This window comes from Jaculus jaculus, chromosome X (genome assembly GCF_020740685.1).
Source record: "Jaculus jaculus isolate mJacJac1 chromosome X, mJacJac1.mat.Y.cur, whole genome shotgun sequence".
Classification (NCBI taxonomy): Eukaryota; Metazoa; Chordata; class Mammalia; order Rodentia; family Dipodidae; genus Jaculus; species Jaculus jaculus.
The window spans coordinates 12983791-13002807 of NC_059125.1; the positions used below are offsets into that span (position 1 = coordinate 12983791).

The following is a 19017-nucleotide window of genomic DNA, read 5'->3' on the forward strand; positions in this document are numbered from 1 at the left end:
TCACAAAGATAGAACTCCAAGTTGACCCAGAAAACCTGAGTCAGGAATGACAGTTAACTTTTTTGTCCTCTACAAACTGACAACACTTGCTACACCTTTTCCTTAGCCATAACATGCAAGCTACCATACACCTCTTGGTTTAGATCCTACAAATGTATGAATTTTGCAGAGGTGTAGTATCTACCTGAGGCAGGAATACAGATCCACTACAACTCCAGGGTTGTAAGGAACTGGACACCAAATCTTGATGGTAGAATGGAATTTATTGACTCTTGGAGTCTCTTCTGGAATAGTGCCAATTATATGTGAATTGCAGATAAACCCAAATTCAGAACTTTATAGAGAAACAGAGAACCATTTTCTCCTGGCAGCCTGAGGTGATGGCTCTATTCTGAGCCATCTGTGAACAATACTTGCCATACAAAACTCCACAGAGAGCTTAAGGATTGTTAAAAGGGTGACTTGTCATTATAAAAGGGAAATGAGAAGAAAAGAACCCCATCTGTTCATATGGTCCTTGCTGTTTCCCTGCATCAAAGCACTGTACTTAACCTGATGTTGAAATACACTGTAGGTCCTGAGTTTCATAATTTTTCATTTCCCTTCTATTAAATCCATTTCAGAATATGCTTAAGTAGCCATCAAGTGATTTATGATTTATAGGTTCAACTGAATGAATTTATGTGCACTAATAAAAGAAAGTACGTAATAGCCAACAGCGGATATTTTATGTAGTTTTATTTGTTTTCACTGAAGAAGAAAGGCATGTATTAAGTGCAATAAAGCAAACAGAAGTTGTGAAACACTGGGCCTAAGTAAATTAATTACCTCACTATCATTCCAGAGATTAATTTGGAAATTTGCAATTCTTACTAATTGATAAATGTCATTTGGAAATAATTATATGCTATGTATTCCCATGTACACTTAAAGTAAAACTTTTTGTATTCCTACGCTTTCCCTCAGCTTATGTTCCTGTATTTTAACCTGTACATATCATTTTACAAATGGCATAGATAGCTTTGTAGATAATTTCTTTTATAAAACAAGCAAGTTGGTCAGGTTTTATGGTAGTTTGAATGTATGCCCCCCATATAACATGTGTTTTAGTAAAGCTTATAACTTGGGTCTCCAGCCACCTGGCTTGAGAGGGTATCATTTGTGGCATCTCTAATTCCAGTGCAAATGTGCATAGAGAAGTTTGAGCTCTGGCAGGTTTGTGTGTGTGTTAGTGTTGGTGTTTTGCTTGCTGTAGTTTTTCTTTCTGTTTGGATGTATGGAAGAAATTAATTCTGCCATTGATGGAACACTTTCCTGGATTGGTAAGCTTGAAATAAACCCCTTCCTCCTATAAACTTTGTCTGACTCAGATGTTCAATGCAGAAAAGTGTGGGTGATTATAACAAGTTTCAAAGTTTGGACTCATGTAAATTTATACACAGTTTGCTTTGAGAATATCTTGGTTCTTAGGCAAGGGAAAGTTCTTGCTGTGCAAGCATAAGGACTTGAGTTTGATCCCCAGTACATATGCAAAATCTTTAGGTGTGATGGTATATACATCTAGTCTTAGCTCTGAAAGGTAGAGACAGAAGCATCTGGGAGCTTTCTTGCCAGCCAGTCTAGTTTAACTGGTGAGCTCTGGGCCAATGAGAGACCATGTTTCTAAAAGAGTTAGATGGCATAATTGAGCAATGACACTCAAGATTGTCCTCTGGCCTTCACGTGCCCATGAACATGTGCATTTATGTACATGAACATGCATACACATACCCCAATTATGCAAAATATGTTTTAAAAGAATGCCTTTGTTCTTTCTGTTGTTGTTGAATATGAAAGTTAAAGTTAAAAACTGATACGATCTCAATGTTAATATCTGTCAACCTCCATGTCTTACCCTTTCCCCTGAAAAATTAAATGAATTAATAAATTGTCATTTATATAATTATCATCCCTGATAATTATGAATGTGTACTCTTTCCATCTTTCATTTGGGTTTACCATCAATATAATCTAATATTCATTCATGAAAGTTCAGGTATTTAAACATATTGTCATTAGTTAACAAAGTAATTTGAAGGATCATTGGATGAGGCCTCTTTACTTTGAGGAGAGTACTTTGAAGTAAAGATAACACATTTCAGCAGGTCAATTATCATTGGAGGAAAAGAAAAATATTTTTCATAAAGGCCAACCATTTTATTTTTTCTATTTGTAAGTAGAACATGTCAATTCATGGGAACAATATTTCTGTTTCCTTAAAGAACCAATCAGAGCACAAGGAAAATGAATAAGCAATACTCAATCAACTGCCCACCATCAACATTTTTTTTTTCTGCAAAGAAGGGGGAACTACATGAAACTGAAGCAATTTATTCAGCCATTGCTTTGGCTTTTCTTTCACACAGTGGATACAGTTCAGTATCAAAGAGATATTGTTTACTCTATTTCTGAAAACACTAATACTGTGTGGGGTTCTTCTCAAATTTATACAAGTGTATCAAAGCCCTATATTCTCTCCTTCCAGCTCTTCTTCCAATAACATTTCATATAAGAGTTAAGGGAGACTCAAATGCAAATAGACACACAAAGAAACTAGACATAAGATTTAATATATTATATACAGCTCATCTTCCTTATTCTTTTGTCATACATTGGTGATTTCTCCCTAGTCTGGGCAATCATACCTCTTGGGAAATTGCAAAACACTCTTTGGGTGAAACATTTATAAGAACATTCAGATAGCCAAGCATCTCCATGATAGTCACATTTTACAAAGTATTACAGTGTTTCCTTGAACAACTGACTATAGGCCACATGATTGTCTGTGGCCAGAGCATTTTTCAGGCATTGCCAGAAATATGGGTGAGCCTGTGGATTTGTGGGCCATTCAAGAACAGAACTTCCACAGAGCCTCTTCCGGAGCTGAAGAAACTTGGACTTCTTAAGGAGCTTCTCAAGGAATATCAAGATAATAACATCCACTTTTTCATCCATGAGCCTCTGATGGGACAAATAAAAAGCCATCTTGAAGCTCTCGGTGTTTGCATACCTATCTGTCATCACAAACACTGTCTTTTTACTGAGCTGTATGCTCTGGGAAAGGTTTTCCAGTACTGGATGTCCTGGTATCCAGTCCCTTTCCTCTAGGCATAAATTAAAATGTTTTTCTTTTGGATCTTCCAATCTGGCCACCAGCTCATGCAAAACCCATTCTGTCACGGCTGGGTCTTTAGTGTCATACACAATAAAAGCATCATAACAAGAGTCTGTTGATTGCAGACGTCGATACCCCTTTATTTTGGCCTTACAGAAATGGTAACTATACCACACATCCCAGAAATAGAGGTGACTTGCTGTCATAACAACCATCAGAGTGAGGGCTACAGATACAGAAAGTGAGAACAGAATCAAGTGAGTCACATCTAACTCACAGGTATACAGATCCAGTGATACCACACTCTGACCTTTGTGTGCTCCTGGACCCACACAAGTCACTTCTGTGGCAAGGTAAGGAATAGTTACCTCTGTATGATTAATCCACCAGGCAAACCACACAGCATCACAGTTGCAAAAAAAACGATTTTGGTGCAGAAGCAACATCTCCAGATTGTTAAGGACATTTTCTGGGAAGCTAGTCTTCTGGATAACCTGGATTTTGTTTGAACTGAGGTCGAGATATCGTAACTGAAAAGCATCTTCTAGGAAATATTTTTTCAAGTGTCTGATTTGGTTATGGCTAAGAATCAGTTTCTTGAGATTTCTGGAACAGTTGGCTAATCTGTTAGGGACAGTTGTCAATTGGTTGTGGCTGAGGTCCAAAATTTCCAGATTTTTGAGTAACTGGAGTTTGTTCCAGTTGAAAGATTTAAACATGTTTTTGGCCAAGGAGAGAATCTTTAGATTTGGAGGCATACCATCAAAAACTCCCGGAGGCAAGAAACTCAGGGAATTTTTAGAAATGTCTAATTCCTCTAAATTTACCAAATTCTTGAAGAATTGTAAGTATCTGTTATCACCATCTCGCCACAGAACATCCAAATGATTTCCTCTGAATTCCAGAGTTCTAAGAGATTCACTGTCCATGGTCCTGCTAGCAGAGGTAGCGATGTCATTGTCATTCATCATGAGTTTCTTAAGGAACTTCAGGTTTTTGGTAAAGTTGAGCATGTGAGTAATCCCTTCTGATTGAAAATAATGGCTATTACTACTTAAATCTAGCACTTCCAGTCTGTGAAGCTCCCCAAAAGCTGTGGAGTGCAGTAAATCAAGCCGGTTGTTAGAGAAGTCTAAGTACTTCAACTCTCTTAAAGGCTGGAATTCACTGCCATTAAGAGTTTGGCCAATGGCATTTCCTGACAAGTTGAGGCATTTGAGGAAGGATAGATGCTGAAAATCAGAAGGATTAATAAAAAATATATTATTTTTACTTAGGTCCAAGGTTTGCCCATACATGTGACAATCTTCATTATAAGTCAAGAAAGAAGGAGACTCTTTGTATTTGAATCTGCAACTCCTTGCATATTCGTCATATCTGAAGTAATGCAATTCCTCAAGCACCTGGAGCCCATAACTCTTCATAGAAGTTCTGGTATTAGAACAGTAGCCAACTTCACTTGAGTCTCCAGAAGGTGAAATTTTATTTAATGAAAGATCTATGACTTTTAACTTTTCAAATTGTTTAAATATGTTGAGGTTAGCAATTTTAATGAAGTTAGTACCTAAGTCAAGAACTTCAAGGTTGCGAAGGCCATGCAATGAAGAGAGACTGGTGTTCTTCAGCTCTTTAAAGACGTACCCTTTGAGCCGCAGAATTTTCAGGTTTTTCAGTGAAGAAAATGCACGTGGTAAATTAATAGATGCTTGGTAAACCTGGAGTTCATAATTGAAAGACAGATCCAACTGGACAAGGTTGGGGAGATAATTTAAAAATTTGGCCTCCTCAATTTCCTTGGCCAAATAATTTTGGGAAAGGTCTAGTTCTTCTAGGTTCTTCAGGCTTTTGAACCACATCTGGTGTATATGCTGAAGAGAGTTACTGCGGAGATGTAAAATTTTTAATTCTGTCAATGCATCAAAAGCATTTCTATGGATATCTAGGGGGGAATTATTTTCACAGGGTATGCAAGGAAATGGAACATTGTAACAGCGAGGACAATTTCCACTTAGGTCAAGAATTTGCAATTGCTTGAGGTTAATAAAATCATTTTCTTGTATTTTTGTAATGTTGTTATTGTAAAGGTAGAGTTCAGTTAGAGTAGATGGCAAAACAGTGGGGACAGCTGTAACATTGTTATCTTTCAGCGAGAGTACTTTTAAATTTCTCAGGGTTAGGAAGGCATCTTTTTCAATTGAATAGGTGACATTGCAAGGATTGCGATAGTAACAATTTTGGCCCAGGTAGAGCATTTCTATGTTAGCCAGTTCTGTTAGATTTTCCTTTGTGATGGAAAAGATATTGTTAGCCTCAAGGCTCAGAAGCTGTAAGCTTGGTGGGAGATCCTGGGGTATCTCTTGAAGCTTGTTTCCATCCAGGTAAAGGGATTTTAAATAAGTAAGTCTACTGAAGCTTCCGGGTTGAATCTCTAGCCTCTTGGTACACACATCATTTTTTGGCCCCAGTTGAGTGGGTATACAGTTGCATCTGAAATCAATCTCCACCAGATGGTTCAGCTTATGGAATGAGTCAGTGGAGATGCTTGGTATATGGTTAATGGTAAGGGTGAGGTTTGTGACGTTGGTGGGAATACCTTCAGGGATTTCTGTCAAATGCTTGTCTGTGCAGTCCACAATCACATGGGTCTTTGGAATATCCAGAGAGACATCACAGGGCAGAGTTTTAGGAAACCACCTAATACCACGGAGTCTGGAAATTAGGATCATGTTTAAAACAACAAGAAATTGTCTCTTCAATGTCCACATTGGAAGCACCTGGAAATATAAGAGAAAAATTATTGTTCTAAAATATACTAAGAATCATGGTTCAAAAGTCCCATTTGCTTCTGCTCTTTTGTTGCATTTTATGCAAAAACAGTTAAGATCTTTTGTGTATGTGTGTGTGTGTGTCTTCTGTGGTGCATGGACTTGTGTATGCAGGCGTGCATACTATGTGCACCCATGTGAGGAAGCAAAACAACATTAGGCATCTTTTTAAAAAAATATTTTTACTTTCTCTTTTGAGAGAGAGTGTGATGGGTATGCCAGAGCCTCTTGCTACTGCAAACTCCAGATACCTGTACCCACCACTTTGTGCATGTGGATTTACATGGGTGCTAGTGAATTAAACCAAAACTACCAGGCCTGCAAGCAAGTACTTTAAACTACTGAGCCATCTCTCTAGCCCCGGACATTTTATTCTGTCTCTCTTCCACTTTATTTCCTTGAGATGAGGTCTCTTACTGAACTTAGACCTGTCCAATTTTTTGTTAGTCTGGCTGACCAGAGATCCTCCTGTCTCCACCCCTCTCAGCTGTGGGTTTACAGGTATGTGCAACCACACTTGGCTTTTTATGTGGGTGATGGGGATCGAAACCATGTCTTTATTCTTTCATAATGAGAGATCTTTTACATTGAGCCATCTTCCCAGCTCTAGCTCTTCTCTCGTAATATTAAAAGCAGCACCCCTGATCCTGTGATTATACTTGACTAAAGTTTTTGATAACTTAGTTCCATATTTATCTTTAAGCAAAAAAAAAAAAAAAAAAAAAAAAAAAGCTTTTAAGGTATGGAACCAGCATTATCTATTCATTATTATATAAAATGACAAAATAAAGAGACTTTAATCAGCTGTCAAAGTCTGAAACTTGGACGGGGAGGAGAATCAATGAGTGTTAAAAATGTAGATACTGGGAATGTATCTCAGTGAGCAGTGTCTGCTTCACATGCATGCAAACCCGAGTTTAATTCCCTTGGTTCCAGTACCAACATATAAATGTCAGGTGTGGCAGCATATGCTTGTAATTCTGGTGCTAAGGAGGTGGAAGCAGGAGGGTCTTTGGTGTTCAGTGCCTAGCTAGCCTAGCCTAATTAGTTACCTCCAGATCAGTGGGAGACCCTGCCTCAAAAAGAGCTGGACAGGGGCTAAGGAGACAGCTCAGCAGTTAAAAGCCCTTTCTTTCAAGGCCTTCAAGACCAAGACCAGGTTTAATTCCCTCGGCACCAACCTAAAGCCAGATGGCATTCATTTACAGCAGTGAGAGATCTTGGTGTGCCATGTATATACAAAAATGAATAAAGGAAAATTAAAAAAAATAAAGGTGAACAGCATTTCTGGGGATAACACCCGAGGTTTTCCTCTGGCCTCTGTGCACCCGACACACATAATCACACCATACAAGTACATGCAAAAATTTTAGAAAAAAACAAGTGCAGATGCACTTACCAAGAATAATGCATTAGAACTTTAGTGCAATTAATACTCATTTGTTAAGCCTGCCCTGGAATGCATTACAAGAATCTTTCATAATGGCCAAGCCTCATAATATTGTAAGTAAGAAAGTAAAAGATTCATTATTCCTCAATTTCCAATTAAGGCATAACTCAGCAACATTAGCTGATTTCTCAAACATCACCCACAATTGACATTTGATTATTAAACATCTACTCTTGCCATTTTAACACTGCCATTCCATAAACTGTGCTGCTTGGTTTATTTTTGGAAATCTCAGAAATGACCTTCAAGATGATATGGGGCTCTTTCCCACACCCATTGGATTTATATTCTGTAACATCAGAGAGAGGTGAGAAGTAACATCAAGGCACTGCCTGGGTGACTCAGAATCAGAGAAATCATCCATTTGGTAGAGCAAAGTAACAGAAGTGAAGGATTCTGCTGTTAATACTTATGCTAATAGCGTAGTCATAAAGTAAGAGTCTTTCAAGCATCCCTTTTTGGTGAAGACTGCAAAATTGTCTTGGTTTTCTCTTTCACTTCCCTCTCTCCACCCATCACTAAAACCATTCAGTGAGTTCAGCTGACCTTCATCATTTTTCCCTCAACATCCTCTTTGCCTTCCCAGTTTTTAGCTGACACAGTGTCAGCTCTGGTTACTCTACTCCAAAGTCTTATTCCAAGGCCTTCACTCTTCTAGTCCACCTCATCCATCAGGCTTCCCAAACATCAATCAGTTATTATTTTAATCTCAAGTCATTAAAATGGTTTTAGTTTTTATCAATATGAACTTGAACTTTTGGGGGTATGTATGTATGTATGCGATGCATGTGAATATACATATGCATGTTTATAAGTATGTGCATGCATGTATAGGTGTATGAACAAGCATACTAATGCCAAAGGGCAACCTCATGTTTTATCCTGAGCACCATATACTACTTTCAAGTGATTGGTTCACTTGCTGACCCTGGAGCTTCACCAGTTTGGCTAAACTAGCTAGCCAAGAACTGGAGTTACAGGTACATGCTACTACATCTGGCTTTTACATGGTTCCTGGAGATTCAAGCTCAGGTTTTCATGTTTGTGCAGCCAATAATTTATTAACTGATACATCTCCTAAATTCCTCAAATGTTTTTTCACTGGGTTTGAGCCCAGAGCCTTGTGTATGCTAGGAAAGCACTCTTACCATTGAGCTATATCTCTAGCTCCTCATTTTATTAATCGAGGATTGACATCTCCTGTATTTTTTCTGTGTCTACTTGTATAGATTTACCTTATACCGTGACTACCACATTTTTCTGTTGCTAATACAAGCTCCATGACCTTCATTTATACTCTCTCTCACACACACTGGAATTCTAGTTATCCTTTAAGGTTGTGTTGCCCTAACTGAAATGTTCAGATACCTGGAATATATGGCAGTAAACCTGGGCTACAATAGATCATTAGATAAATGCAGTGCATTTTCTTAGAACACTAAAAGAAACATTCACTGCTTAAGAGTAAGAGTTTAAGACAGGAGGGTGTATGTAAGAAGAGAAGAGAAAGACAGAAGTTGAGTGAGCCCTATATGGGGACTTTGGTAACAGTATCCCAGACCCAGTACCCAACTTCAGCTATACTTCTGTCAGAAGACATGATGGCACAGGATCTTGTTATTGGAACACAAGAGTTAGAGCTGCTGGATGATACTGTGGAGCAAAGAGGTGAGCAATGTTCCAGAGGAGGCCAATATGGGTAAAAGATAATAGTGAACCCAGTGTTCTGCTCCCATTCCCACGAATCTGTGTGAGACCCTATAAAAGAGAGGAGGCGGGCTGGAGAGATGGCTTAGCAGTTAAACGCTTGCCTGTGAAGCCTAAGGACCCCGGTTCGAGGCTCAGTTCCCCAGGTCCCACGTTAGCCAGATGCACGAGGGGGCGCACGCGTCTGGAGTTCGTTTGCAGAGGCTGGAAGCCCTGGCGCACCCATTCTCTCTCTCCCTCTATCTGTCTTTCTCTCTGTGTCTGTCACTCTCAAATAAATAAATATAAAAAAAAGAGAGGAGGCATCATGGAGTTGAGCTATTTAAGGACATGAAGTGACATGGATTAGGTTTCCCTGGATATTGCTAGTTCAAGTATTTTTTTGTCATCAAGTTAAAGGCTGAACAATAGCTTTCTCTTGGCCTCTCCAGCAAAACTCCCTCATTTGTTAAGTACTGATCTGTAGTGCTTTTAATCTCCCTACTGTAAATTTTGCCACTATTGACAATTTCAACCAACCAGGGTGATGCCACTGAGGCCACAGTTGGGAATAGGGACACCACATTGCCCCTGGACTTTACACACCTGAGACCACAACTATGAGGTGTTCAGCCTTTACATGTTGACATGCTATTTAACCAAGTGCACAATTAATTGGAAAGCCTTCCCCCCCCATTTCTAAATTTTCTTTTGCACCTGTCCACTTTTTTTTCTTGTCTACGACTGTCTCGTTGTTCAAGTTATCCATTTGGTTTCACCTAGACTCTGTAATAACCCCAAACTTATCTCCCCATCCCCTTTTTCCTCTGCTACTCATTCAGCGAACAGAGTCAGAACATTCCATATGAATGTGAATCAGATCAACTACACTGACTTCCAACTTCATTGTGAATGAAACCCAAAGTCGTTGTCATTGTTGATTTGTGCATGTCTTGACTCCAGTCTCCCTCTCTGACCTTGAATAATCTTTCCCCTTTCACCACACGCCAGCCATCTGGCCTGCTTTCTGTTCTGCATTTGAGCCAAGCTTGTAACCATGACAGTCATGCCACTTGCTGTTTCCTCTTCCTGAAATTACCTTTCTCCTCCTCTTCCCACATACAGGCCATTTCCACTTTTTAATGTCTGCTCAAATGATATATCTTCAAACAGGGCTTCACTGACCAACTAATCTAAATATTTGTCCATGTAAATCAATCTAACAGAAGTAATAGTTAACTTAGATAACACTTGTGCCAGGCTAGGCATAATGTTAAGTGTTTTAACCTTTATAATAGGCATCTGAAGAGACACTACAAGTGTTTAGTCCCTTATACAAAATGATTGGAGCTATATGTTTTTTTGCATTTTGGGGATTTTTTATTTGCATGTATATGTGGGTGTTCAGATGCAAATGCCCATGCACATGTGTGTGTACTCAGAGGCTAAAAATAAACATTGGGTATAGATCCTCAAGAATACCACCTACCTATTATTTGTGATAGTTTCTCATTGCCCTCGAGCTAGTCAAGTAAGGCTTGACCTTCAGTGATCTGCCTGACTCAGTCTCCCCAGTGCTGGGATTATAAACATATCACCACCCTGCCTAGATTTTTAATTTTCTTTAATTTTTACTTATTTGCAAGGGGAGGGAGAAAGAGAGAGAATAAATACTGGCAAACCAGAAATATCTCCAAACACATGTGCCATTTTTTACATCAGGCTTTATATGGCTACTGGGAAACTGAATCCAGGCTGCCAGGTTTTGCAAGCATCTTTAACCAGTGAGCCATCTCACCCAGCCTAATTCTTTTACACGGATTCTGAAGATTACATTGAATTCCTCATTCTTGAAAGGCAAGTAATTTATTGACAAAGAAATCCATTCCCAGCCAGTTTTAAGTTATAAAAAGGTAACAGGATGCATATACCAAGTATGATATAATACTTATTGGGTCCTGGGGAAGTAACAGCTAATAAAACACCAAGTTTGGGCTGGAGAGATGGTTTAGCGGTTAAGCGCTTGCCTGTGAAGCCTAGGGACCCTGGTTCGAGGCTTGATTCCCCAGGACCCACATTAGCCAGATGCACAAGGGGGCGCACGTGTCTGGAGTTCATTTGCAGTGGCTGGAAGCCCTAGCACTCCCATTCTCTCTCTCTACCTGCCTTTCTCCCTCTGTCTGTCGCTCTCAAATAAATAACTAAAAAATGAACAAAAAAAATTTTTAAAAACACAAAGTTTTCTGCAATGATATATAACATTTTCTACTTTGAGTGGTACTATAAAAAAGAAGAAGTTATTATTTGTGTCCAGATCCCCCTCCGAATGCATTCAAAAATGTCACATTGCCATCAACTGGATTAGGACAAAGCTTCAGATTTGGGATTTTGTAATTGCAGATCTCTATTATCTCCATCTTACAGATAGGTCAACTTGTACGTGGAGAGCTATCTATCATCTTTACTTTGTTTCTCGTGCAGCACTAAAATTAATCAGAAGCTCTCTTGCCAATAATGTATATGCTAGTTCATTTAATGTCTGTTCTGCAGGAGAGGGTATGTTCCAAGAGAGCTGGCCTTGTGTGGCCTCAGATCAAAATTCCTGGTACTTAATTAGTGCTCCATTATGTTGCTGAGTACATCACTGAAAAAAATGACTGGCTGCACCAATGACCTATTATTGAAGGCAAACAAAATGCTGAAAGTTTCCCTACACCTCTGCAATGGGTAGAATTGCCTCCAACAACATTCAGTATTGTGCAGTTTCAAATTATTACCATTTGAGGCATTTTATCCAAGTGATTTTGTGGTGTGATTGTTTTTTGTCTTCTCTGAAATTCATTTGTTGCAAACATGATCTCCAATATGATAATATGGGAAGGTGTGGCTGAGGGAGGTATACTCAGATCAGAACAAGAAAGCCCTTATTAGAATTTGCTGGCACCTTGGGCCTCTTGTAAACTTTAAACTTGTAATCTTGAAGCTCTAGCCTCTGGAAGTGTGAAAAATGAAAGTATGCTTTTATGAAGACTGGAGAGATGGCTCAGCAGTAAAGGTGTTTACCTGAAAAGCCTAATGATCCGGGGTCAATTCCCAAGTACCCATATACCAGATGCACAAAATGGTACATGCATCTGGAGTTCATATGCAGTGGCTAGAGGCCTGGCAAGCCCATTTTCACTCCCTCTCTCTCTCTCTCTGCTTGAAAATAAATAAATATTTCTAAAACATTCTTTTTCAAGTTTAAAATGTCTCTCCTAAAGAGAGGTTCCTTCAATCTACACTGCCACACTTCACAGGGGCCCCACTCCATTTTTTACCCAAGTTTCAGGGCTTCTATGTGGAAAAGTATTAAGGAAGCTCTACTTTCCATTAAAAGCCATCTTCTTTAAGAACCTTTCTGAGATCAAATCATATAGATGTCTCCTTCCAACTGTCATGCATGAGTGTATTGATTCTACGGGAGGTTATAGTGTGAATTTTGGATTATTGGTGGGCAGACTGAGTCTTAGTCTTGGGTTGGTTGTTTACTACCTATGCATCCCTTTAAGACAGGACTTGTGTCTAAGGGGACAGAAACAACAATTCAGGGCATGTCAAGGACCCAGCTATTATCCCATGACCAAGGCAATAGATCAGGCTATGCTCAACTATTTATTAGCTAGAAATTGTACCAAGTAAGAGAAAAATTGAATAAGAAAAATATGAAAACTCTACATACTGGTTACTGTTTTTCATCCTTCTGGGTGTGTGTTTGTGGGGGGGGGGGTTGGTAACACCTGACATAAGCAACCTGAAGGAATAAATATTTAACTTTGGTTCATGGCTTTAGGGTATTTCTGTCCATCACTGCAGGGAAGACCTGGAAGTGGGTATAGCTCAGTCCCTAGCCGTGATAATGTGAGGCAGCTAGTCACATCACAGCACTAAACCAAAAAGGAGATAACAAGGACCAAAAGTAGGGCTGGGCCATAGCCCTGAAAGGCCCATTCCCACTTCCCTGCTTCCTCCAGAAATTTCCTCCATCTCCTAAAGGTTCTCCAACCTCCCCAGTGACACCCGTGGAAAGTCAGTTGTTCAAATATGTGAGCCTGTGGTGGACATGTCACCTGACTCATGTGCATTCGTTCTTATACAGTTATTTATTAGTTACCTAAGAGAAGGAAATCCATATCTCTGTCTTGTGGAGCTCAAAATCCCTTAGTTCTTTCCAGACACAATTCTTTAATTGTATATGTTGTTATTCTTGGTCAATAGGGTGTTTTTTCTTACTCTGAATTCTTTTTTAAAAATTTACCCATGAGGGCTACAGAGATGGCTTAGCAATTAAAACTCTTGTCTGCAAAGCTTTAGGACCCATGTTCAACTCCCCAGATCACATATAAACCAGACATACAAATTGATGTGACAAGGTCACACATGCACACAAGGTGGCACACACATCTGGAGTTCGATAACAGTGGCTGAAAGCCCTGGCATATCAATTCTTTCTTGCTCTCACTTTTGCTTTTGTGCTTTGTGATAAAAAAAAAGGCTAGTCTGTTGGGCTTGCATTAAAAAAAAATTACACATATTCTGTGTTGTATGTGTGCGGATGCATATGTGTGTGCAGTTGGAGGCTAGAAGAATACCTTGGTGTCATCCTCAGGAATGTGGTGTCCCTTTGCTGAAAGAGGATCTCTTATTGGTCTGGAGCTTACCAATTAGGGTATACTGGCTGGCCAGCAAGCTCCATGGATCACTCTGTCTTGACCAAGCACAGCACTGAGGTTGATTGCAAGTATCTGTCACCATGCCCAGCTTTTATGTGTGTGTGTGGGGGGGGGCATAGATATTGAACTCAAGTCCTCATGCTTGCAAGGCAATCTCTTTACTGATTGAAACATCTCCCCTGCTCTCAATTCTTATAATTATCCTCAGAGTCTAGAGTTTGCTATATACTCTCATGATGCTTCAGCTCTTTCCTCTTCAGCATTGGCCTGCCAGCATGTGCAAACACCATGCACAAGCTACACATTCTAAATATCTTTCTGCACTTTGCTTCATTTCACAGTGACAAAATCTCCATTCTTTGGTAGGACAAATATCATGTTGAAAATACATCATATTCCCAGACTCCCATGCAGCTAACCATGCCCATGTGACTAAGCTATAGACAAAAGGATGTGAGACGAAGCACACACACAACTTCAGGCACATGTCCTTAAGTAGTAGGATATTTCTGTTCCTTCTATATACTTACACACAGCTAATTCTAGTATGGATATTTCCAGAAGCCATCTTAGATGATGCAATGGAAGAAAATGTTCTAGGAGTGGTGAACCAGCAAGGTGAATGATCCAGAACATATAGCTCCTACCTTGTGTGACAACATAGAACATAAGAGAAATAATGGCACTGAATTGCACACTTCTAACAGGTTATGAGACACTAGAAGGTTGTGATGCTAAGTCAATCTTAATTGAATTTTCATTGCACAGTGCATACTTAACTTTCAACCAGAGAATTTGGAAATAATTTACTAATCATGAGAAAGTCTAAATTCTACAAAGTTGATTTAGTCAGGTTATGGGCAAAAATGATGCAGGTATTTGAGGCTGGAAAACTGGTGGCTCCTGTTGTGTTGCCATAAGGCAGTTGGTGGAAATAGTCATCTGAGCATATGGCTCAGTGGGTAAGAGCACTTTGTCATGCAAATACAAGAGCCTGAGTAGGGCTAAAACCATCCAAGTTCAATACTCAGCCCCCATGTGCAAAGCTTGGTATGGCCATGTATGTCTATAACCCTAGCCTTATGGAGAGTAGAGACAGGAGAGCTGCTGGTGCTTGTTCGTAAATGGCACCTCCAGGTTCAGTGAGAAACTCTCAAGAACCTGGAAGAGCACTAGAGAAAGACACAATGTCTTCCTCTTGCCATGCACATCTGCATACACAGGAGCATATACCACACCATGTATTCTACATACTACCACCATTGCCACCTTCCCCTCTTCCCACATATGTGAGCCAAAAAAGGTCATGTCTGCAGCTTTGGAGGACAGAGCACATGGAAACTGTCACTTTACTTGTGAGGGGAAATGATTTGGCAATATTCACAATGATGGTTTGTGTTAGTGACTTCTTGCTGTTGTTTAGCCTGAGAGAAATTAGCCAGACCTGAAGTCAGCCAGTCTTCAACAGGTCTCAAGTGAAATCTATAGCTTTACTAAAGAGAGCTTTGTTTGCCTGTAACCCTGAATGTTAAGTTAATTAAGACTTCCTTAATATGGAGCATGGTCAAGTTGAAAAAGCCAACTACTTTACTCCAAAATAAAGCAACTTAATGGATAGAGTCAAAGTAGTAGCCACAGAGGAAATGACTGTTTGCCTACATGCATTTTTCAAGCACTTTCCATTAAGCATTTTCTAGCAAACAATGAAATCCAGTCCAGGACAAAAAATATGATTAAGAGTGTTGTCTTCTGCTTGACTCATATAGCCTCAGGATGGTTGATTCAATTGAGAGAGGAACACAGAACACACAACGGAGACAGGACCCAGAAAGGAGACAGACTTTAGGCTGAAAAATTGTCTGGAGCTTTTCTAATATGATAATCACAAGTCACATGTGGCTATTTAATTTTAAATTGATTAAACTCAGTCCTGTCAAAATGACTATATTTTAAGTGCTCAAAAACCATCAGACTAATGGCAGCTATATTTAAGGACTCATATCCAGAACTTTCCTATCACTAGAGAATGCTCCAGTACACAAAATTAGTCTAGACAGGAAGTTGGCAAACTTTTTATAGAAAAGCAGTTTTGTGAGTTGGGAAATTCTGTCTCAAATGAACAAACAAAAAGTAAAAAAAATGTTTTATAAGATCTAGGTTATTATGTATCTGTTTACATATACATTTATAATGTAACTAATGAAAATTATAAACCCCTGCCATACCTTATTGATCATGCAAAAACAGTTAATTAGACAGATTTGGTCAGCAAGTCACAGTTGACAGATCTCTGATCCAGATCAAAATCTCTGGCAAGGTTAAACTTGTGCATGGCATGAACTTTCAGCAAATTCAGTCCAAGTGTATCAAGGACAAGAAAAAATAGTGTCTCCTGCAAATCCTGTAAATCCATTCACATGCCACTAATTTCAAAATCGTTTTCTCCTCCCAATTCTAAGAGCCAGGTTCATTTCAGGAAGAAAGTAAAAAGCAGAGGTGGTATATGTGTGCAAATGTGGACCTCTCATAGCTGCTCACTATATATCTCCATGTAGCTGGGGGAACACATTTAGGCCCAGAAATCCTGTTTCATGTTCTCACATACAACACCCTAATAGTGCCTGTGCATAGTGAGTCAGAGCAAGAGAATATTTGCTAAGGAAATCAAAGCTTTAACATTACACATTACATTACATTCCACAATACATTCCCCCTAACTAATTAAGACTTTTTACCCAGAGGGTTGGATTTTGCCAGGGGGACAAGGAGGGACTAAGTGGAAGAAAGGCCTCTAAAGGAAGGGCTGGAGTAGACCAAGTGGTACAGAAGAGAGGACAGTGTCATAAGAATGACATGGGAGGTTCAGTAACTCATACAGCTCATCTGTCTTCCCTGGGAACAGACACAGCCAGGAAAAGGGAACCTGCATCCATGTCCTAGGTTCACTGGTTGATCACAAGCCAAAGTAGACTTTGGACTATGATAAAACAGTGGAAATGCTTCTTGGCTCTTCTTCCCACTGTAATTTGAAATTGGAAGCTGCTCACAAGCTTTCATCCTGAAGCTCCTGCCAGAAGGAAGCTGCATATCGGTGAGAGAGCTTAACTTTTAGCAAGCAGATGAAGGGTGGAAATTCACTCACTGGAGAAAGCCTTTCTAAATTTGTTATTCAAAGAGAAAGTATACCTTCCTAACTTTAAAAGACTTGTTTGATTCCCTCGTTTCCAAATAACTAACTGCTGATCCCACAACGCATAAACCACAACTCTATAGGGAATACCTGCAACCACACTGAGGAGGATCCCCAACACAATGGAGCCAGGAGAATACAGAAGCTTGCATGCCAGCTAGCTGGCACAAACACAGTGGGGAAAAAGGGAAAGCCTGTCTCAAGAAAAGTAAAAGGAGAGAACAAACCCCTCAAGATTGTCCCGAGATCTCCCCATGTGCACCATGGCACCCCCCACAAACATCATATACATCCACACATGCATATACACAGACATAATGGGGAAAAAAAACCCTCCTGTACGCTGATGGAAATTCCTTAAGTATGGAAATTTCCTCTTTCAAGCCCCTGTAAGGTACATGCTTCAGGCTTACTTATGCTAGTTTTGTCAATGTAATTTTAAAATATTAAGCCAAGTAATTTTTTTGTTTGTTTGATTTTTCATTTGACATAACTCGTCCACATCACTTTGGTTTGCTTGTTATTTTGGCAATGAGTGCTTAAAGACATTCTTCTTTTGGTAATTTGATTTACTAAATGGCATAGTATATCATTGTATCCGTTTGGCTTTGGTAATGAATCATAGCTAATTCTACATGCAAATAATATACTGAGTACATTTGGATGCTCAATTAGTGAACTAATCATGGTAGAAATATCAAGGCGTAATTTTCTATGCACAGGTGTTTGTATTCTCTCAGTAAATCACCTCATTTGTTAAAACAGAGAGTTCCTATGGAGCAGCTGTGACTAAATTTCATATGTGTGTACATGGTTGTCCACACTGCCATTTATTCTGTAGTTAGTGTGTGCCAGAAGCTTAAGAGGACATATTCTATTAATTCATTGACTCCTCATATCTAAGGAGGGGCCAATGGGGAGGGGGTAGGTCAAGGATGAGCCTAACAATGGTACCAAACTGCCTGTACTTGCAGAATAGAAAACTAATTTTTCAAAAAGAGAAAAAAAGAAACTAATAAAAAAAAACTAAATTAAGAAACTCCCTGAAATTTACCTACAAAGGACCATCCTCAGCTGGGGATCCTCTTAGCCTTCTAGAATTTCAGGCTGCTACTGTTTCAAAATGATATAAGCAGGATCTGGAGAGGAAAGAGCAAAGGTAGAACCAGAACCACAAAAAAATGTCAAACATAAATACACACCTTTCAATACTATCTCTTAATTGCAATGGCCTCAATGCCCCAACCAAAAGACATAGGTTTGCAGACTGGGTTAAAAAGCAGGATCCTACAATTTGTTGTCTCCAAGAAACTCACCTTTCTACAAAGGATAGCCATTATCTTAGGGTGAAAGGATGGAAAACAGTGTTTCAAGCAAATGGGCCTAGAAAAAAAGCAGGGGTTGCTATCCTAATATCTGATAAGGTAAACTTCAGTCCAACGTTAGTCAAGAAAGATAAGGAAGATCACTTTATATTGATTAAGGGCACAGTCCAACAGGAGGACATTACAATCCTAAACATATATGCACCTAACATGGGGGCTCCCAAATTCATCAAACAAACACTATTAGAACTAAGGTCACAGATAATACCAAACACAGTGGTGGTGGGTGACTTTAACACCCCACTCTCATCAATTGACAGGTCATCCCGGGAAAAAATAAACAGAGAAGCATCTGGACTAAATGGACCTAACAGATATGTACAGGACATTTCATCCAAATGCTGCAGAATATACATTCTTTTCAGCAGCACATGGAACATTCTCTAAAATAAACCATATATTAGGACACAAAGCAAATCTTAACAAATTCAGGAAAATTGAAATAATTCCTTGCATTCTATCTGACCACAGTGGAATTAAACTACAAATCAGTAGCAAGAAAAGCTATAGAGCATACACAAAATCATGGAAACTAAACAATACACTACTACATGATGAATGGGTCAATGAAGAAATCAAAAAGGAAATCAAAAAATTTATAGAGTGAAACGATAA

General features: G+C 39.2%; 1 protein-coding gene across 1 annotated transcript; it reads right to left on the reverse strand.

Annotated features, from left to right (window-relative positions):
* Positions 1-2348: 2348 nt before the first annotated feature.
* Tlr7 (toll like receptor 7) lies at positions 2349-18146 on the reverse strand. Its single transcript, XM_004663709.2, has 2 exons — positions 18072-18146; positions 2349-5928 (listed from the first exon to the last, which is right to left on the reverse strand). Exon 2 carries the CDS (start codon positions 5917-5919, stop codon positions 2779-2781), a length of 3141 nt encoding a protein of 1046 aa, XP_004663766.1. The 5' UTR covers positions 5920-5928; positions 18072-18146; the 3' UTR covers positions 2349-2778.
* Positions 18147-19017: the final 871 nt, after the last annotated feature.